General features: G+C 45.3%; 1 protein-coding gene across 4 annotated transcripts in view; it reads left to right on the top strand.

Annotated features, from left to right (window-relative positions):
* Positions 1 to 22,410, top strand: part of Mrvi1 (murine retrovirus integration site 1 homolog) — a 108,851-nt gene that overhangs the window by 77,338 nt on the left and 9,103 nt on the right. For 3 of the 4 annotated variants that reach the window (XM_028768085.1, XM_028768084.1, XM_028768087.1), the window contains 7 exons: positions 1,856 to 1,996; positions 2,661 to 2,792; positions 5,778 to 5,919; positions 11,838 to 11,887; positions 12,379 to 12,486; positions 14,394 to 14,458; positions 21,932 to 22,051. In XM_028768085.1, coding sequence (XP_028623918.1) covers positions 1,856 to 1,996; positions 2,661 to 2,792; positions 5,778 to 5,919; positions 11,838 to 11,887; positions 12,379 to 12,486; positions 14,394 to 14,458; positions 21,932 to 22,051 — 758 coding nt within the window. Of the gene's footprint in view, positions 1 to 1,855; positions 1,997 to 2,660; positions 2,793 to 5,777; positions 5,920 to 11,837; positions 11,888 to 12,378; positions 12,487 to 14,393; positions 14,459 to 18,872; positions 19,091 to 21,931; positions 22,052 to 22,410 lie in introns of those variants that run through there. The other variant, XM_028768086.1, reaches the window with a different exon arrangement.

Below are 22,410 nucleotides of genomic sequence, written 5' to 3'. Positions count from 1 at the left end.
CCCATGCAGCTGATCTCCTAGTAGCTCTGCAAAGTAGGTAGAGCAAGACTTGAAGCAGAGGAGAAGCTGGGCAATCAAGCACCTCGCCTAAGCTCCCAGACTCAGGAGTTAACAAGATTAAGAGTTGAATACAAATATTCCAACTGATCTCAAGACCCTTTGTGTCAGATATAGAGAGCTAAGCATTGAGAATTGCTCATAGGCTGAAGCTGGGTAGGAGAGAGAATCCTCATCACTGGGCTGTGAGTCAAAGCCCACTCTAGCATTTATGGAGGCTGATCATGCCAGCTCAGTTAACATCGGATCCTGTCCTCAGATGTGTGCTAACATAGCCATCAGCATGCAGAAGTAAAACGGACTTGGGAATCAGATGTTCTAAGGTCAAGTCCTCGATCTGCTAGTCATGTGTCACCTTGAACAAGTTAATGACGTCTCTAGTCTTGGTCTCTTCACCTGTGAAATGGGTATGAGAGTCCTCACTCCAGAGAGTTGTTGTGGGGTTAAATGTAACAAGGTTTACAAAATTCACAATCATGATGGTCAATAAGGGGTCATTTTCAATAGAACCACCACTGTCATCTAGGAGACAGTTCTTGTCTGGAGATAACTGCCATTGGCCCTGTTATGTGAACTTCAGAAGCCAGGCGGGGTCAGTGACCACAGAGTATGAGCTGGTGTGAGTGACAGTTTAGTGAGTAAAGTCCTATGCAAGCCTGACAATATAATGTCAGGCAGTAGACAGAACCAACTCCTGGATGCTGTTCTCGACCTCGACATGCATACTGTTGCAACACACACGCACACGCACACGCACACACAAAACAAAGGAAGAAGGAAAGCTGCTCCCACTTGCTTCAGGCAGGGCAGATGAAGCAATTGGAATCGAAGACACCTTCCTCCCTCCTTATTTCTTACGTGGAGTCCACTCGTCTACTTTTCCTCCCTAGTAGTTATGTGTTACCGTGAGCGGTAACTCCACATCTGATCAGCTGTATCTTTAAAGTTCATTCTTGCGGTGCTGGAGACGGTAGTTAAGAGTACCGGCTGCTCTTCCAGAGGACCTGGGCTCAATTCTCAAAAACAACATGGTAGCTCCTATTCCAAGAGATCCAACTCCCTCTTCTGGCCTTTGGACTTGTGGTGTGCAGGCATACATTCAGGCAAAACACACATATGTAGAAAAACTTTTTAAAAATTAAAAAAAAATCATTCTTGTATGGTGTGCTTCATTTTGGGCTGGAATGTTTTTTCCTGGACATTTATCTTAATAGATCCATACCTGATCTTGTCTAAACTCCGGGAAGTTACTTAAAGGTGACATAGGAATTTGAGATAACAAGGTTAGAAACTGAAGTTTGTTTTAAATCCACAAGCCTGCTGCTGAGCTGGCACTTCTTCAGATACAGAGGTTTGATGCAGACCTCCCAAATCCCCTGACAATAGGTCCCAGTATGAGTCCAAACTGCTTACACAGCGCTGGCCTAAGCCTATCTTAACTCAAATATCAGCGCTCTTAATTCAGAGAAAGGCAGAATGCTATTGTCTCATGGTTACATTTGGCCTCTGGCCCAGGAAAAGACCTCACCTGGGCCTCAAGGGTTGCCATTTGTCTGTTTTGGTGTACTTCATCATGAAGGGAAGTTCATGTGCACATGGGGACCTGGTGACTAGTTCATGTGCACATGGGGACCTGGTGACTAGTTCATGTACACATGGGGCCTTGGTGACTAGTTCATGTACACATGGGGCCTTGGTGACTAGTTCCTGGTGAGAAGGCTTGAGCAAGCACCCCACCTGCAGCCTTGGGCAGCAGTGGCTCCTCCCAGCACCTCTACCTCACTCTTGTTCCCAACAGAACGTGTTTGTACAACTGTCCTTGGCCTTTAGAAATGACAGCTACACCTTGGAGTCTAGAATTAACCAGGCTGAAAGGGAACGCAACCTGACAGAAGAGAACACTGAGAAGGAACTGGAAAACTTCAAAGCCTCCATTACGGTAATTGAAGAGCAACAGTCTCTAAGGGCTGGGCCCAAATTCACACTTCTCTTGCTAGCAAAGTAGTCTCCAGAAATGAGAAGGAATCCAAGGTCCTGAAAGAGTCTTCCTCAAAGGGCTGGGAGGGGCTGAGGCAGAGGTCCTGAGGGCTTGGGGTCAGGCATCCTGACAGCTCCTTAGAAGAGGGATGATTGGCTCAGACATGACTCCTTTCAGGCTAGCCAGATGTAGTGTGTCTCCACTGAACTTCTCCTGTATCTGGAAGACACTGTGGCCTGGGCTTGTCTCATGAAAATGAATCCAGTGTTGGTATGCTTTCTTAGTCAGCTCAAGCTACTATAATAAATTAACATAGGCTGGGTGGTTTAAAAAACAAACACATTGTTTCTTTTAGCTTTGGGGCACTAGAAGGGTAAGCTCGGTGTTCCAGCATGGTCAGGTCCACACTGAGGCTATAGTGAGACTGACAACCTCTCATTATAGCCTGACACAGTAGAAAGTTAAGAGAAAGTTCTGGGGCCTCAGATGTATGAGCAGAAATCCCGTTGGTAAGGGCTCTACCCTAGTGACCTAGTCACTTCCTGAGGGCCCATCCCCGCACCTGCACATTGGGGTTAGGCTCTCAGATTGAGGACTCTGGGTGATGCTCCTTATTGTCCCTCAGTCCTCAGCATCCATCTGGTACCACTGCGAACACCGGGAGACCTATCAGAAGCTTCTGGAAGACATCGCTGTCTTGCATCGTCTGGCTGCCCGCCTCTCCAGCCGGGCTGAAGTGGTGGGTGCTGTGCGCCAGGTGAGCCCCACAGCCCTTGGCCTTGCTGGCTGGCACTGTTCCACTTGGAGTAATTTGCACCATGACACAAACAGGAGCAAGGAGAGTGTCTTAGTTAGGGTGTTACTGCTGTGAACAACCACCATGACTAAGGCAACTCTTTTAAGAACATTTAATTGGTTGGGGCTGCTTACTGGTTCAGAGATTCAGTCCATTATCATCAAGGCAGACATGGTGCAGGAGGAGCTGAGAGTTCTACATTTTCATCTGAAGGCTGCTAGCAGAAAACTGGCTTCCAGGCAGCTAGGAAGAGGGTCTTAAAGCCCTCACCCATAGTGATACATCTACTCCAACAAGGCCACACCTTATAATAGTGCCACTCCCTGGGCCAAGAATATACAAACCATTACAGAGAGGTACCACCTCTTGATGACTGACTTAGGCCAGGCATTCTATATAAGCTGTTGAGATATTGCGACTTATTTGGCGCCAAATAAACCTTTGAATTATTCCTTCAGGAATTGTTTTCAGGGGGGCATTGCCATTTGAGGTAGACTGTGTAACCGCCTTCCTCTCTTAGAGCCAATCTACAGTAGTTAAGTTAGAGAATTCCCTACTGAAGAAGTCTGTTGAGCTTTTCCTGTGTGGTTTGTAAGTGTATGTGACTGGGGAGGCTCTCTCTCTTCAGTGTTCTCACAGAATACATACTCAGCTTCTACTGAACCAGCGCTGGGCAGAGCCATGCTTCAGGAAAAAGTGCTGTTTCATTTAATACACCCAGTAACCCTGCAAAGTGGCCTCCACCCCCATCTCTGCTCCCAGTGATGTTGAATATTCTCAGAAAGATATAGCTTCTAGATGGTGGAAAATCCCAAATATTCCAAATGTCCTGAGTACCTCCATTACATCACAAGTAGAAAACAACACAGCCAAAATCCATTAAAAATGTGCAAACTTATCTCTGGGCCACATGTACAACAAGGTATATGCTGAACATAATTAGACTTGGGTCCTATTCCCAAGATACTTCATCATGTATATGTTATATTCCATAACCTGACAAAATCCTAAACATTTTCAGTAAACATTCTGGGTCAGGGATGCTGAAACTGTTCTAACATTAGTGAGTGAGTAGCAGAGCTGGGTGCCAGCCCAGGTCAGACTCCCCACCCTGGCCACTTGAAGCACAGGGAGCCTCCACACAATGTGTCCGTGCCCACTGCTGAGTTCCCCTCCAGGCTCTCTCATTCACACTGTGGCTCTTCACAGAGCTCTCCACGCGTGAGCGTGCTGGGCTGTAAACCAGAGCTGCTTACATTGTCTGCCATAAAGGACTTAGAAAATTCATGGAAAGCACATAAATGTTACGTGACACTGCTGTACCCGTCACTGCCGCGCTGCTTGTGTGAGTGGATGTGCTGAGGGTGCATCCGTAAGCACTGCCTGCAGAGTGAAAGGCGGCCAAGCCACGGACTGACCCACCCTTGTGCCTTTCTGGAGAAAGGGTGGCTGACTCAGCATTGTGACCTAGGAAGTAGCCCAGTGGGGAACAACATCAGAAGGATGCTAGGGAAGAGGCGGGTCTCAGTCCCATATGGTAGTGGGGCCATTTATAGGGAAATCCTTCTAGGATAGACAGGGCCTAAGCTGGGTCTTTTTGTGGACTCTAGGGAGTATGGGAAAAAAAACCCACCTCCATTGTATGTAACCCTTCCAAATATATTTCTAGTTCTCCATGTATTAATTTTTCCTTTACTCCTGTTTATTTTTAATTTTTATGTGTTTGTATGGGTATTTTGCCTGCATGTATATCTATACACCACATGCCTACCTAGTGCCAGCAAAAGCCAGAAGAGGGTGTCGGATCCCCTGGGACTAGAGTTTCAGACAGTTATGAACTGCCATGTGGGTGCTAGGAACTAAACCCAAGTCCCCTGGAAGAGCAGTCAGTGCTTTTAGCCACTGAGCCATCTGTCTTATTTACTTATTTACTTTCAGGCAGAATTGAACTATGTAGTATAGTCTGGCCTCGAATTCGTGATCCTCTTGCCTCAACTCCCTGAGTGCTAAGATACAGATATGCACCGCCATACCTGGCTTGTATCCTTTGTAATGTGTTCCTCCACCCTGCCTTCTGTACCCTACCCTGCTTCTGGTCCTCCACCCTGCCTTGTGGCGCCCCATCCTGCTTCCAGTTCCTCCCGCCTTGTGCCTCCCCCACCCCCATCTTCTGTGTCTCAGCTCTTGCTTTCCTCCCTGCTTCCTTTGGACCAGCTTAGAAACTTGCTCCCCATAGCTCTCACTCCACAAGTCTCATTCACATCTGTCCTGTCTCCATTCCTGACTCGATCACCCCTCACTTTAACACGATCAGTAATTCCTCTTTTTCTGCACAGTAAGTCAAGATTCCTTTACCTAGCACATTAAGTCCTTCATGACCCAGCCCTAGAGAGCTTCTTCCCACCAAACCCGCGTGCTTGTTCATCTTTTACATGAAGCGGGAAGTTCATATACAAGTGCTATGCTGACTTACAGAAGCCCTTTGATATGCTCAGTGCCCCAGCATCATATGGAATGGGGCCCACTTTCCTTCTAAAGGATTCCTGTCAGGAGGATAAATCTTCTACATGCAGAGGCATGAGAGTTCCTGTGAGGAACTGCCTCTGCCTCTGGATGCCTTGAAGTTCTCTGGCCTTGGGCCTTTGTCTATCCTGCCCATTTCTATGTGCTTACACCCCACATCGGTGGCTTCAGGCTATATCCAGAAAGTCATCCCCATCTACTCTCTCCCAGAGTAAACCAATCCCATCCTTCTCTCACCTTTTATAGCCTGTGGCTGTGTCTTTCTCCTCCCTGGAATGCCACCTCTCAGCCCAATGCCACAGGCTACAAACTCTCAGGACAGATCTGAATCCTGTGGCCTTTCAGTTCTGGCTTCGCTTAGAGCATTGAAACTGGTGCCTTTCTTCAGCTGTCCCCATGCACCTGTCCCCTCATTCCCTGCAGGAAAAGCGCATGTCAAAAGCCACGGAAGTGATGATGCAGTATGTGGAGAATCTGAAGAGAACATACGAGAAGGACCATGCTGAGCTCATGGAATTTAAGAAACTCGCAAATCAGAATTCCAGTCGCAGCTGTGGGCCCTCTGGTAAGAACCAGGCTTCTGTCCTTGTGTGAGGTCAGGTCCCCCATAGCTTGGACCTCAGGGATCAGGACAGCTTAGGGGCTGTATATGGCTGGTTGAAACCCCTCCATCTTTGCCTAGAGCCACTCAGCAACCACTCCAGTGAGGATGGGGTCCTGGAATCAGAAACATTAAAGGTACCAGAAGTTTCTCAAACAGTTTCCAGACAGTTAACCAAAGTGGCAGATGCCAAGCATACTTTGTGACTGACTCCACACTCCCTGGGATTCCCCCTTTGGACATCACATGCTAAGAAATTAGGCCTTATTCTAGAAAGCATGAAGGATCCAAGGCTTTCCCTCAGGTAAACAGGACCACTGTAGTGGCTCACTCTAAATACAGTTCATCAGCTATATAACGAGTAAATCGGCATCTCTAGTCCAAGCTGGCCTCAAACTCATGAGACTGCTTATTTCACTGTGTCTGGAAGAAATGTTTAAGCATTCCAGTCAAAGGATATTTAATTTTTCTAGTCACCCAAAAGAGCAGAACCAGAAAACATTTTGTATTTGTGAGAATATTGTAACAGTCCAGGGCAGGGTTGGAGTCCGGGCAGTGGGGCAGAGCAAAGGCCTAAGCTAAGTGAGCTATTCTTGTGACAGACAGCAGATGCATGAGTGAGACACACGCTTCAGCGATTCTTTTCTTAATGTTTTCAAAGTTCTATGCAAATTGGTGTAAGAAGACAGAGAAGGGCCCACCTGAGTCTGCTCAAGGGAGTCAAGGATAGATACTTCCAGGGAGCTCATCTCTGCAGGGTTTTAAAGTAAAAGGAGAAGGAAGAAGAGAAGTAGGAAGAGGAAGAGGAGGAAGAAGAGGAGGAGGAGGTGTTGGTGGCCAGCTTCCAGGTGGAGGAAGCAGTGTGTGTAAAGATGTGTGGGCGGGGAGCAGGAGGAAACAACCGGTGTGACACAGGTGACACAGGTTGCAGTGCTGGGGGTGATGTTGGGAGGCTGAATATAAGCCTTGGCAGATCAAGGCCACCTTCCAGGCCATAGTAGCATCTATGCCTTTGTCCTGTAGGAACAGGGAGTCAGTGGGAAGCACATCACAGGACATATCCATATTTTATGTTTGTGCTACTCTGACTTCAGCGAGCATAGTATGTTTGCAAAGTATCAAAGCCGAAGTAGGGAAAGATGCGCTCAGAGGCTCTTGCTCAGTCCAGGAGGAAAATGACAGTGCATTGAATGAACCAGAATATCTCTCCCTGGGTGCTGCCAGGGCTTCAAGTCTGGTCCAGGAGGGTGCTAGCTGGAGCAAACAGCTTGTCACATCAGGAACTCCTGTGGAATGCAAACATCCGTGTTACCAAGAACAGGAGGAGGGAAAGTATAACAGACTGAAAACCTTTATAAACAGGAGGTTCCACAAGCTTCCTGGGGAATATCAGTGAGACTTGCCAGAGTCCAAAGGCCATGTACATGTGCTCAGGGCTGTCTGCTTCGGATCTTGGCAGCCAGGTTCCTCAGCTACAGGCATCTGGGTCCCTAACAAACTGCTCTCTGCTACAAATGGGGAGTCGATTCCAAGAAAATCCTAGTATGTGGTTCCGGTAATTATTTCTGCACAAGGTTCATGTCTCCTGCAAACCAATGTACCAGAATTTTGCAGATGAAGTGATTGTCATCACAGTGGAATCTTATAATCCTAGCACCTGGGAGGCAAAGACAGGATTACCGTGAGTTTGAGGCCAGCTCGGGCTATAGAATAAAAGCCTGTCTAAAATAAAACTCCCAATGCTCTATGGGATAATTGGTTACCCAGGGGTCTCATTCATCCATTCTTAGATGCTTTTTGAGCACTTTTGGTATGCCCCACGTGACATAGCTCCAGTACTAGTGCTAACAAAAGGAAGCAGACTTCTTGGGCTGGTGAGATGGCTCAGTGGGAAAAGCGCTCACCATGTAAGCATGAGGACCTGAGTTCAGATCCCTGGCTCCCGTGTGCAAAGCCAGATGCAGCCACACAGATCTGTTACTCTAGTGCTGGGGAGGAAGAGATGGGTAGGTCCTCGAAGCTTGCTGACCAGCTAGTCTAGAGAATTGGTGAGCTCAGGTTCAATGAGAGGCCTTGTCTCAGAAAATACGGTGGCAAGCAATGAAGGGAGACACTCTGGCTTCTATTGCACATACTCCCTCATCACATACACGGTGCATAGCATACACTACACCCACCCACAGAAAAATACAGCAAGCAGACTTCTGGGGTGAGATGGGCTCTGTAGAGTCCCACAATCCAGTCTGGGGGTTGAGAAAGTGCTACCAAGACCAAAGGTCTTCAAGAGCCAAGTCTTCCAAAGAATAATGGCTGGAGATATTTGGTCCCACTTTGGTTTTTCCAAGCTCTTCCTCCACTGTGGCTGCTGCAGAGTGAATCTAGGTCAGCAGTGTGTCTGTGTGATGTGCTGTGACCATTCTCTAACAACATCTTTCTTGTGTTCATGTGCATTAGTGTCAAATCCCCTGGAACTGGAGTTACAGACAGGTGTGAGCTGCCATGTGGGTGTTGGGGATTGAACCCGGGTCCTCTGGAAGAGCAGTCAATGCTCTTAACCACTAAGCCATCTCTCCAGGCCTGAACAGCATATTTTTTAAAAAGCCTTTACCCGACTTCTGGCAGTCTGTCTGTGGCTGAGACTTTGAAGACTGTAGTGAAATAAAAGATCCCTGATTAAAAACATAAGTTGCTCCTAAAAGTCACAGTTTTGGAACATGCAACATGCTGATTATCTGCATTTTGGATTATTTCCCTTGAACAAACTTCTAGAAATATAAATACTAGCTGAAAGAGGGGAGACTATTTGTAGAGTGAAAGGGGACCAGTGGGCAAGGGACAGGGAGGGCAGTGAGGTGGGCAGATATGTGCCTAGTTCAATGGCATACATGTGTGAAAATGTTATAATAAAATATATTCTTTTGCTTGCTAACTAAAAATCTAATTAAATTAAAACATTACTAGATTAGAGAAAGTAAATATTTATAAATAAATTATTTTCCAGTAATCCATTGACATAGTCATTTAGTGGGTTATGCTAATGGTTGAGATTCGTTGACCACTGACTGCCAAACTTGTTCTTTCTTCTGAAATATATTTATAACTTCGTAGACATAAATTGTTTTAATCTCATAGTTTTTATTCACAGTTTGATGCCCTTCTATGTATTTGTTAAACATGTGTTCTTCTATTTTGTGAATTCTCTAATTATCCCAGCTGCAAGATTGGAAATGTATTTAAACTCTATACATTTAGAGAATTTTTTCTGCTTCTGCTTTTTGGGGTGACCAGAAAACTTAAAAATCTTTTAACCAAAATGCTTAAACTTCCTGCTGGACAAAATAAAACAAGGCGTCTAAAAGAACAGCTGAGCCCACAAGAAGGGAATGGAAACAGCCAGAACCTAGAAGAGAACTGAAACCACACCGACCCTGTGGCTTGCTCGAGCCAGAGCCACCCTGCTTATCTGGAACTGCCTTCAGTACTATCTGAAAGCAACCTTTGAGCCCTGGTGCCAGAGTGGACAATGAGCTCTATGTGCAAAGCTAAGACCTTCTAGGGACTGTGCCTCAAGATAGAATCTCTGCAAGGAATAAAAAGCTTCCCTCACCAGCCAGCGAGAAGCAAATACGGAAGCTTGCCTGTTTCACCCTGTTCCCTGGGAGGAAACAAAATACTCTCTCCTTCCTTATAGAGAAAGTACATGAATGACAGCTGCAGTGGTGTAATCTGGGTAGAATTGGAAAGAACAGCAGGAGGAGGTCTCCAGAAGCACAGTCAGCCACTGCAGAGAGGCACACCCTACTCCAGTACACACAGAATCCTCCATAGGCCTGGGTGAAGACGAGTTCACAGCACAGATACACAGTGGAACAGTCTACTGTGAACACAAATCATTAGACCCACCAAATATAACTTTACATCTACGAACATCAGATAGTCAAGTCATCAGAATTTTAAAATCAGCAGAGACATGGAAAGGCAGATGGAAAACACAGGATCAAATAATAGTTATGACAAGACTAGAAGTCCTCAAAACAAGAAGTCAGGGGTGAGGGAGACTTGGTAGGTGTGATAGCCATGGTAGAGGAGGTTTCCCAGTATTCTGAATTTCCCTCCCCTGACTTATTTTCCATCCCCTAGTGCCATGGTTCTCAACCTTACTAATGCTACATCCTTTAACAGGGTTCCTCATGTTGCAGTGACCCCTAATTATAAAATTATTTTCATTGCTTTTTACAACTGTAATTTTCTACTGTTATGAATAATAATGTAAATATATGGTATGTAAGATATCTGATATGCAACCCCTTGAAAGAGTCATTTAACCCCAAAAGGGGTCTTGACCCATAGGTTGAGAAAACCTTCCCTAGAAGATAGATCAGGCATTGTGCAGGGCTTTGTGGATTGAGCTGAGTCACATCTGGCCTGAACCCCATAAGAACTAGTGCGCACATGACCCTGATTTTCTTCCTTCTGATCTGATGAACACCACCTTTCTAGAATATTAACCAGTTCATGTTGACTGGAAGATTTGAAAGAGTTACCCAAAATGCTGTTGAATGGATACAGTAATTGAAACATGAAAGAAGGTTTTTGACACACGGGGTATGGGGGAGAGCCTACAATCCATTTGCCACATGGTCCATAAGGGAGAAATTAGGCACAGAAAATCTTCAAAGAAATAACTTAGCATCTATCACAGCTGAAGACAGACACAATCACTGGATTCAGCAGTAAAGTAAAGTCTATCAGGGAAAAATACAATTCACATAAAATGCAAACATAAAAAGAAATAACGGAACGAAGAGACGGCCTGGTGGGTGCAAACCCTGGCTGTGCAAACATGGGGTCCAGAGTTTGGATCCCCAGCACCCACACAAAACTCAAGCATTGTGGTGTACACCTATAACTCCAGCTCTGAGGAATTGGAGGCAAGCAAATCCCAGGACCTCTGACCAGCCAGTCTAAGCGGAAGGAGCAAGATCCAGCTTCAGTAAGAAGCCTTGTCTCAAAAAAATAAGGTAGACAGAGATAGGAAAAAAGTGTGCAGTGTTGACCTCTGACCTGTTTGAGCATGAACACACACATATACACACACATGTCTGGGTGCATACATCACAGACACAAAGAAGAGAAGAGAAAAGAAAAAAGAAAAGAAAAAGGATAAGTGAAGATCTTAAAAGTAATGAGAATCCAACTGACCTTGATGTTACTTTTCTGATAATTTTGAATAAATCATATTTGAAAATATATTCAAAGGGGCAAGATTTACATTTTTGAAAAATTAGAATACTTTCTATGTATCCAGTTGTTTTCTGGTAGTACTCTTATGTAGGTATAGTGTTGAACACCAAATATGAATGATATCATTTGATATATACAGTACGGAGAAAAAGTTCTTAAAGTGGTAGCTTCCTTTATCCTAAAGTCATGGTGTAGGTAACACATTGAAATGACTTCTATTAGTGAATTTTCATTCTTAACATCACATCCTCCTTGTTTATTGTGTCACCAATCATTCCTCCTTTGAGTGATCATGGAGTGAGTCAGAATGCTTCAAGTCTGCAGAGTCCGGTTCACATACCATCCTGGGTTATCCCAGAGACACTTCAAATGAAGCCCAGAAACCCAAGATAGGGGCTTCTTGTAGTGTCTGGTGGAGTTAGAATAAGTGTTTAGTCAAGACAGTCCCTTTGCTGCAGATGCTTTTTATAGACTGTGAAGCCTCAGACAATAAAGGTCCCCAGTGCCCAGATCTCTGCGCCATTCCTGCCAAGGCCATTTGTGACCCATGCGTAGCTTGGTTTAATGTCTGTCTATGTCTTGTTGGTCCCTCATCTGAAACTCATACCAATTTTTTTTCCTGTTGTTTCCTACTATAGAAGATGGGGTTCCTCGTACGGCGCGATCTATGTCTCTCACTATGGGAAAGGTATGCATGGCTGAGGAGCTCCAGAGCTCCCTGAAGAAACATGACAGAAGTTTTCATGGTTATCCAATGGCCATTCACTCTTGGACCTGTGGGTACAAGTAGGGTATTCAGATTTCACATTTGCTCACATGGCCTCTGACACCCCATCTTTCTTACTCAGATGTAGTCTTCCCAACTCTTCATTAACTGGATGTGAAATGATGCATACATTTCAGTTTTGCCATAGACAGTTTTTGCACACTATCTAGGATGGTACTCAGAGAATGGAGTCTCAAAATGTAAATGGGATGTGTTGAGAGATCACACACGATCAACAGAAAATTTGGGTCAGCTTTGGTTCACTCTTCCCATACTGATTCCTGACATCGTCACCATCCCCAAACCAAATTATCTATTGAATGTTAGAAGTTAGCAAGCTTTCCTAATACCCTCAGAACCATGACTGTTGTTCTTCTCAAGACAGGAGGCCTGAATTGCTTCTCTTCCCACAGAACATGCCCCGCCGGAGGGTCAGCGTTGCTGTGGTTCCCAAGTTTAATGCCCTGAACCTGCCTGGCCAAGCCCCCAGCTCGTCACCCATGCCCTCCCTACCAGCTCTGGTGAGTGTGGTGTTGCCTACCCATTTCTACCTTTCCCTCACATCCCTACTATGGAGGATACAGGGTCAGCAGGGAAAAGACATTTCCAGCATACAATATTGATAGAGATACACAAAGCAACCCAGTGTAACCCACCCGCTGTTCTGAGAAGAGATCTCTGTGCTCTCAAGCAAAGCCCAGATGGCTCAGGAAGTGTACCACATAAGCAGTTACCTCTTTAAATGAAACCAAACCTCCTTCTTTAAGGGGGGTATGCTTTTTAGAAGCACCTTCAAGACATACCATGGGTTGTGTCAGATATAGCTGAAGCAAAAGTCGGACTGCAGAGCTGGAGTTCATGAACTGGGTCTCATCCTGTCCTAAGTCACTACACCATTGTTTCCAACAATGGAACCCTGAAAGTCGCACTGCTTATCAACAGGAGATTGGCAGCGAACTGTAAATACCATCATAAAGAATTTCTGTAGACTTATCACCCATGATTTATTGAGAAGAAATAGCAGCTTCTATATAAAATAAATACACGTATCGGAGCATATGTAATATAATTCCGTAATTCTTAAAATGTACTTTTAAAATTTGAAAATCATGAAAAATCATTTGAAATTTAATAATTGTTCTAGGTTCATTTCTGTTGTTGTAACAAAATATCTTCACAAAAATAAGGTTAGGGGGAAAGGGTTTATTTGGCTTACAATTTCGGGCTATCGTCCCTCATTAAGGGTATATCAAGGCAGGACTCAACCATTGCATGCACAGACCAGAGCTGGGCCTTCTTACATTAATTAGCAATCCCCCCCCACAAGGCATGACCTCAGACCAAGCCAGTCTAGACCATTCCCCAAGCGAGGCTGTCTTCCCAGATGACTCTAGGCTGTGGCAAGCTGATAATCAAAAATTAATCATCACAATAATGGTTATTTCTGAACAACAATAAAACAAATTATCTAAATTTTCTTCTTTATTTTTAAATATTTCTATAGAGTATAAAAAGAAAGGCAGAGAAAAATGTCCATTTCATTCTAGATGAAGACAATTTCAATATATAAGAAAATCTTTTCTACACCTGAAATCTTAGTGAATCTAGTGACTTCTCTCTAAAACCTTTAAATACCTTCCTCCAGTGATTTCTCTAATCATTGTACACTCTAGCACAGCTGTACAGAGCGAGGTTCAGTGTGAGAGAAACTGGTCAAGTCAAGCTCAAAGCCCCACATACCCATAGCTAGCAATCACTGTTAAATTTCTTTTACCTTGTAAGTATTTTGTCTGTGAAATGAACTTAAACTTCCAAATCACCAATACAAAGAAACCTGAAAGTCCTGGGGAAATGGCTCAGCAGTTAAGAGTAGCTACTCTTCCAAAGGACCCAGGTTCAATCCCCGGCACCCACATGGCAGCTCACAGACATCTGTATTTCCAGTCCCAGGGGATCCAGCACCCTGATATGGCCTCCAAGTTCAATGCAAATTTATGGTGCATAGACATACATTTATTCACAAAATTTTTTTAAACTAAAAAGAAATTCTTTGAAGAGTCTAGAAAACGCTAGTTAGCAACAGATCTTTTCATAGATACATGGGGTAACTTCACAGAAATGTTTGCCAGCTTGGGCACATTGTGACATTAGGCACCTCCTGAGGTTGTGCTTAGAACAGTACCTGTGGGAGCAGTGGTGCTTGTGTGAGTCCATCCCAAGGAATTCTAAGCCCACACTGGGTAGGAGGTTGTCTGGTCCTCAGGAAATGGGACAGAGGAACACTCACCACTCTCTGCTAGGATGGAGCCTCAGAATGGAGATTGGAAAGTTATGGGGGGTGGGGGGAAGAGAAGGGAGAGTTGGAGCCCTCCCCAGTGTCGCCCGAGGCCTGGCTGCCTCACTCATCCTCAGTCCTGTTTCCATCCAGTCTGAATCGCCCAACGGGAAAAGCAGCATCTCCGTCTCCCCAGCGCTGCCTGCACTTTTGGAAAAGTAAGTTTCTCTGTTTTCCACTTAATATTGGGGAAACCTTAAGGAAAACTTCTGACTTGCTCTCTTTCGTCTCATTCACAAACTAAAAATGAAATAGAAAGAAACTTAAGCTCTAGGGGAAAATGAATAGTTCTCTGAGACCCACCAAGGTTTCAGATCTCATATGTAAAAGTCTTGGACCAGGAAGATACCGTAGCTGAGGCCAACTACAACCTGCCTACGAGCCCCTGAAAGGTAGAAAGCCTCCTCATTAGTTGAGGTTCCTTGGGGATACATACACACACACACACACACACACACACACACACACACACCAATTCAACAGGGCTTAGATAGCAAGTCCAGGGTATGCTGCTCCAGTGTGGCAAGGTTCTAACTCTCTGGTTCCCTTGACTCTGGCCACTTTGTGGTGATGCTGTCGTCAGACTTGGAGCAAATGGCTGCCAGGTCCAGGAATCCTAGACAAGGTCATAGGTAGAGGAAGATGAATGCATTTCTTCCATTTGGAATAGAATCATTATATGGGTTTAAACTATTGTAGAGGGGGTAGGGATCCCCAAAGCACAATAATTTTGGGAAAGGTAAATTCCTTTTTAAAACGTCTTCTTTCGCCGGGCAGTGGTGGCGCACGCCTTTAGTCCCAGCGCTTGGGAGGCAGAAGCAGGCAGATTTCTGAGTTCGAGGCCAGCCTGGTCTACAGAGTCTACAGAGCCAGGACAGCCAAGGCTACACAGAGAAACCTTGTCTTGAAAAACCAAAAAGTCTTCTTTCAAGCTGGAGAGTCAACTCAGTAGTTAAGAGCACTGACTGCTCTTCCAGAGGTCCTGAGTTCAATTCCCAGCAACCACATGGTGGCTCACAACCGTCTGTAATGGGATCTGATGCCCTCTTCTGGTGTGTCTGACAGCTACAGTGTACTAATATAAATAAAATAAATTAAAAAACAGAAAAAAATTTTTTAAAGTCTTCTTCTTATCAAGTAGTGGGAAGGAAGACATATTAGCTTCCCAGGCCTGGTTTCCCCAGACCTCCAAGCCATCTGCAGGTCATTCAGTGCTAAGCCAGAGCGCTAAGGCTGTTCGTCTGTGATGGGAGGAGCTTACAGCTTACAGTTTGAACTTTTTCATTTGCTCCTTGGGAAACACCTGGATCACAGCTTCCACCTCTCAGGGCTCTCTTTGTGTCTTTCCTCAGACCTTATTGGTGGAGTGTAGACCTTATTTCTTTTTCTTTACCTTGACTCGGCTTCCATTTTCTGTTGCTGGTAGAAGACTTTGTGTTGTCTGGCTGGCTGGGAATGTGAATGCTGGTCTCTGTCAGTTCAGAGAAGCTCCCAAACTCTCTGCCTCAAGGCTCAGCCTGTGTTCCTCACTCTCAGGGTGTGTGACTGCCAAATCCCCACTAAGGACCCCTGTGGTTACTGTCAACATTTGCCCAGTATTTACACCCTTTGCCACCTACCAGCTTATAGTCCTTTCTTTAGATTATGGAGTGTATCCTCTTCTTTCCTCTTGTCTCCTCTTGATCACTCAGGGAAAACTTTCAAGAGATGACAAATGAGTCACTAAACGAAAGTGTCTACGGTTACAAATCTTACCATATAGAGCCACAGTGCCTAAGAACCTATGGAGAAATGATCACTTATAGTCTCTGAAATTCTGTCAGCCTTCACTTTGGGCTCACAAGTCCACATTAGAGCACTTCCATCAAGAGCCTCTTCCCAGATCTATGCCTACAGACCCGGTCAAAGCAGAAGGTCTAGGTCCCTGCCCTCCTTGATAGACTCTCATTCAAAACTAATGTTCAAGCCAGCTGAACACTCATGTCCAAGACACTGGGGATTAGTAAGCACTCGAGATGTCCTCAGTACGAGAATCTGCAGGACAGCCCCCAACCTGCATAGTAACTGAGTGAGGTTAAGGGATGGTGCTGCCATTCACAGGCTTGGAATCAGGAGCTAAAAGGCCCAAGTGAGACTCAGACTCAAGCCAGAGGTTTCCAGGAGGGAGTTTGTAGCTCCCTCTTAGGCTAACTCGAAATTGCTATCGGCCATGTATACACTGTATATTCTGCTACTGGAAATATATCCAAATAAAGGTGGCTGCAAAGAGGGCAGGGAGGGCTAATGGAAGAGAGACTCTGGAGACCCCAAATAATAGCAGCTCCTTCCTATGGACTTATGAGAGGTGCTAACTTGCTTTTTTCTCCAAATGCATAGAACTGGATGCATTGTAGATCCCCAAGCAGCCAACCATGAAACAATTTGTCAGTGAATATAAATTCATGTCTTCTTTTCTTATATGCAGATGCCACCTATTTCAGTTTGCCTAGTCATTTTGAAGAGAAATAATGTGTTCTAATTTATCAGACATTCATAGTTGCATTGAGCTTCATGTTAAATGATTCCCCATTTCCTAAGTATTCCATATAAGGGAGAGAACTGGCTAGGCCTGCGATAGGACGATGGAGTAGCCTGTGGCCAGTCCACAGTACAGAGCAGCTAACAATACTGTTTCCTGTGAGCTTAGAGCATTGAGTCTTGCTCTTGCAGGTCATCTCATAACAAACCACTCTTCAACTCATCAAATGTCTAGAAATGTATACATTTAAATGTATGGCTAGAGAGAGGTTTTTAGTTACCCTGGAAGATGCACATAGGAGGAACTGTATGTCTGTGGTCTTTTATTCTTTCATTCTTTTGACATGTGCTCTCAGATCAGCCTCGTGGAATGTTCTCAAGGAGTACCAGTCTAGTGGGAAAGTCGGACGGGAAGCAGCCTATTATTCCATGGTGTGATGAATGTTGTCATAAGGAAGTGTGGTTGCTAAGGGACCAACACATGAGAAAATGTGCCCCTAACCCTGTGTGGGTGTAAGAAGGGTCAGGGCTCAGAAAATATTTCCCCCTAGGAATATGCTTTTCAAGTTAAGCCTGAAGGTTTTATCATTAACTAGGTGAATAGGAGATGAACAGCATTTTGAGGTAGCAGTGAATTCAGAGAAAGATGATGACAATGGTGATGGTGATGACAATTCATGTTACTAGCTATAGCTCATTCTCTGTATGCCAGGCACCTTTTATCCTAATTGCTGTCCATTTCTTGTTAACCCTGTTAAGAACCTCATGAGGTGGATACATTATTAACATCTCTGTCTTATTGATGAGGAAGATGATGCCGGGAGATACACTCCCTGACCTTACACAGCTAAAAGATGCCATGGCTCATGCTCTTAACCTCCTAATAGAAAACCAGAGGACATTCATTGTAACTACAGAGGAAAGGGTAGAAAAGGGAAGTCTTTGGGAGAGAACCAGTGAGTAGATAGGCATGGAGTGTAGGACAGAGCAGGGGAGGAGAGCGTGTATGCAGGACCACTCCCAAGGGACAGCAAAGCTGGGATGTGGGAGTGTTAGCAGATTAGTTTCATGAACAGGCCACAATGCTAGCATGTCACAGTGCTGTGTTAGCTGTGGTCTTTAAAATCAATGTCTTTTGTGCTTTTGAAGCAACAAGGTCAGAAAATCTGTACAGCAAATAATCTATCCCCTTGTTGTTTATATCCTGGAAAAAATTATACCCCAGGATAATTGTTGCTCAAGAATCTGGGACTGGATGTGAGGGAGTAAGGACGGTCCCATGACTCAGGTCCTATGGCTTGGGTTTATCAAAGGAAGCCACCGAACTGAGATAATTTAGCAGCATTTCTGAGCACAAGAAGCAAGACCTGCCTTTTGGAAAGGCTTGAATACTGTTCACCAATAAACTGACAACTGGCTTGGCTTACGATTTACTTTGAACAGACCTCAGGTGACTGAGAGCTGAGCACAGTGATAAAAACAGCCACAGTTTAATGACTTACCCCAGGAAGAAGGCACAGGATCCCAGGGCAAGGATGAACACTAAAGTCCACCCAGCAATTTCTGGGGAGGGCACAGGTTGTGCCTGGCTCTCATTTACAGAGCTTAATATGGGTTCTCTTAGCCCAAGCCAAGTTCTAGGTTCTGTGGAAGTCCTCACTTACAGATAGGACCTGTCTTCTTACTAACTTCATATGCAAAGATCAGGCATATCACTGAAGGGTTGGAGGAACAAAAGAACTGTAGTCTGCACCAGGCACCTTTCAAACATAGGCCAGTCCTTGATTGAAGTTCCAGGGAGGGGACGTGCGGATGTGGAACATTCTCCCATTGTTCTGGAAGTATGGTGACAGATCCACTTTAGCCAGTTGGCCTGGGAGACAGTAGATTATCAACAAAGGTCCTGGAGTGAAGAGGATTTGACCCAAGTCCTAAAGATACACAAGGAGAAACTTCCAGGTAGTTGGAGAAGATACTTAGGGGACTCCAAACTTGGTCTAAAAATCCGAAAATAACGACAACACTTGCACATCACTCTATTTGTCCCGCCTCCAGTCTCAGCTTCCTGCTTGGTGTGAAACCAAGGCTCTTCCAGCCTCTCTTACTTGAAGCAGTCTGTGGAGGAAGGAGCGTTGCTGGCTATGGGAATGCGGTGGGAACAGCTTCATTCAGCAGATGCCTTGGGCCTTACACAGCAGGCAGAGCCCCAGAAGAGAACTGACAGAGGGCCCAAGGAAGAAAGCTCATCTTGACAGGAAGTTAGTGGGCCAAAGAGAACAGCCCAACCAACATCAATAATGTGAGTGTTGGCAAGTAAGGAATTGTTTCTTATCTGCCAGGAAAGAATTCCTCACAAGGACAGTGCCTAGTTGAAGCATGGGTCAGCATCAACACATCAGGGCTAAATCTGAGCCTTCTCACACACTAATTGTTACTAGAGTTAAGGTCATAGTCTGTGCCCTGGCAGCCCTAACATGTCAGGCTCAATAACCTGTCCTCAATCAGTCAAATAAAAGGGCCAAATTAATAGTAGAAAGCAGAAAAGGATTTATTCATTATGATCAGATTGAGAGTTAAAACAGATATCTAGTGACCCTCGACCCAATCTATGTTCACAGTCCTGACAGAAGGGTCGGGTTTAAGTAGAGAGCCAAAGGCCCACAAATTCAACAGTTCTGGTCAAGGTATGCTTCCTCTGTCATTGGCCAGCCAGTCTCAGCTCCACTGGGTGACCTGGCAAGTTGGATGTCCTTTTCCAGGAGACAAATTTCCTTTATGGCTGGCCTAGGCTTCTAATCTTCTGCTGGCATAAGATTCCTGAGGAGATTTCACTTTCTTAGGGAATACTGTTTCAATAGTCTGATAGCCAAGGGGAAGCTACAAGCATCTTTTCTGTTAGAATAGCCTCATTCCTGCCAGGCAAAGGGGGTTCCAAAGCTTGCGTTCCAACCTCAGGCTGGTTAGTTAGGGTCTCTGAGCCTGGGGTTTAATTAGGTCTGTCTCCAGCAAGTTCTCTTTGTACCTGTCTGGCTTTAAGGACTGTAACGTGGGCAGCTATAGAGAGAAGAAGCTGAAAGTGTGAGGGCCACAATTCTAACATATAAATATACTTCAGAGACAGTGGTCATCCCTGCCCCGACTCTAATTGTGTTTTTCTTCACTTGCTCCAGTCAGTGGACAGAAGGAAACTGCACATCAGGCAAAGGTCTCGGGAACAGGAATGGAGAGTACAATTTGCAGGAGGAGAAATGTTATGAATAGCTGGTATTTTTAGAGCATTATCTTCCTTGTTCATGATGGGTTTTGGTTTCCAGCCTAATGAAACATATGCTTTCAAGGTCTGAAGGGAAGAAAGCTAAGAGATAAGAAGTTGAGACCAAGGGTAGGAAGCATGCTGGAGGCTTGGACCCTGCCTAAGGAAAGGCAGTGGTGACCCTTTAGCTCCCTGCTCGAAGACTCAGCTTACAGAGCTGGCTTTGTTTCTGGGCTCCTCCATGACACTGTCACTCCTAGTGGGATTAGGGACACTGAGATGGCTGTGGAGTGCATCTATAGGGAAGAAGTGCCTCTTAGGTTGCTTCCTTTGAACTTTCAGTTCCAGTCATTCATTAGACAGGTTCCAAACATGCCCAACCATCCTGAGGGGATTGGCTAGTGTGCTAATTTTCCTACTATTCTACACGATGCTTGTACTTCCTGCTGTTTCCGGGCCCTCTCAGATCCCTGTCCTCTCACGCTCTGAAGAAGATCTGGCATTGCCCTTACAAACAACATTTTAGCTTTGTCACCAGGTAGGAGGCAGATCATGTTTTGTCAGGTCTCCGCCCCACTGTCCTTGGCTTCTACTCTTTGTCCCAATTAAGGAGAGGTTTCTCTTACTTTTCCAAGGTCTCAATTGCTTTAGTTAAAAGCAGTGTCCCTTTGGCCACCTTCTCTCATTCTTTCTGCTGGGCCCTTTCTCCCTGTGCTTGAATTTGCTTGCACCCTAGAGCCACTTACTCAGCCGAGCAGCCCTGCCAGTCACGCCCTGCTCCCCTCCCTACTCAAGCTGTGGCTGTGCATTTCTTACTTCCCTTTCCTTAAGTCCATTCATCCATTATCTCAAGGCTCCTTGTGAGCCTTGCGTATCACACCCCCCAGGGACACAGAGTTTCAGAAGACACAGTGAAACACAGTGAGCCCTTACTCCCTGACCCCCAAGCCTCCGCCTTCCTCTAGCTTGCACCCACCTCTCTGGCTGCTGCTTCTGTTGTTTTATCCTGCTCCTCTCTCCTCATGGTCTCTCCTTAGGCCACCATCTGTTCTTTATGTTCCTACAACATCAAACGACTATCTCTAGCGAAGAACTCATCTCTGCCTCATGTGGGCATCTCCAACTGTCCACCCAACATCCGTTCTTGGACACTTCATATGCACGACAATTTATTCTGCTCCAAACTTAGCTTCTGCCGTATTGATTGTTCTCAGCAACTCGGGTCTCCCAGCATCCCTTGCATCTCAAAGTCTATTTATTCTCTATCTCTTGCCTCAGATGATCTCCGCACAGATACTTCATCTCTGAGGCTGAGGCTTCAATTTCAGCACCTAAGAGAGGTCTTTTGTGATGACCATCCTCTCCTTGTCATTTTCTGTCACTGAATAGTTTCTTTCATAAATATTATAATTCATAATTAATATCATTTCTCTTTTCCTTCTGTAAATCCATATCACCTTGGATCTGTCACATTATCATACTCAATGCACAGTTGAAAGAGTAAATGAAAGTCATGAGACACAGGGCAGCTTATGATATTTCCATGTTTCCTTGCGGCAGTGCTCTGCCACCTGTGACACTTGCCTGTTCACTCATAGCACCTCCTCAAATAAGAATAAAGTTGGATTTGGGGATACAAGGCTGAAGGAACTGATGTAGGGTCTGCCTCAGTGGTCTGGGGAAGATTCATGGACTGTGTCTTTATGGAATCTCATCTCAAGGTAGATGTTTTAAAACCCAAAAGCCAGTGAAAGAGCCCGAGTTTTCTCTTTGAATCAGGAACTAGGCCAAAGATATGGTTCTGTCTGCAGATGTGCAGTGTCTCCCTGCAATGACACCCTGCACTTCCCTCCTCTCACAGTGGAAAGACAAATGCAGAGGCTAACTGTGAAGTGTGTGCCCCTGTGCCACTCCCAAGCTGCCTAGAGGAGACGAGCCAGGAGGCCAAGGCCAGGGCAGAGGAAGAAGCCTACAACAAAGGGTGAGTCAGACCTCGCCACCCCGAGGGCACCTGGCAGGTCTCAGAAGAGAGCTTCCCACACCCTGGCGTGCTTTGGTGGAAGCAATCAATGGGCCCATAGCCTCTCTTCAGGGAAGCAGGCTACAGGATGTGCTGAGACAGTGGCTAGACTTGACTAGACTCCTCTCTTTCAGGAACAATGCTGCTGCCTAGAAATCTCTAAACATTAAGGGTGTGGGCTAGGCTCTTCTCAGTGTTGCCTGAGGCTTCCTGACACATGTGTAGTTATTGCCAACAGTGCCCAGGAGCACCTTCAATTGAGCTTCCTAGAATTTCTCTGGTCTTCTGTTTAATTGGGGCTCCTCCTTCCTGTCCTTGTC

Source organism: Grammomys surdaster, unplaced genomic scaffold, assembly GCF_004785775.1.
Source record: "Grammomys surdaster isolate TR1022 unplaced genomic scaffold, NIH_TR_1.0 184, whole genome shotgun sequence".
Taxonomy (NCBI): Eukaryota; Metazoa; Chordata; class Mammalia; order Rodentia; family Muridae; genus Grammomys; species Grammomys surdaster.
The sequence above is the reverse complement of the archived record's forward strand: the minus strand, read 5'-3'. Positions and strand labels throughout refer to the sequence as shown.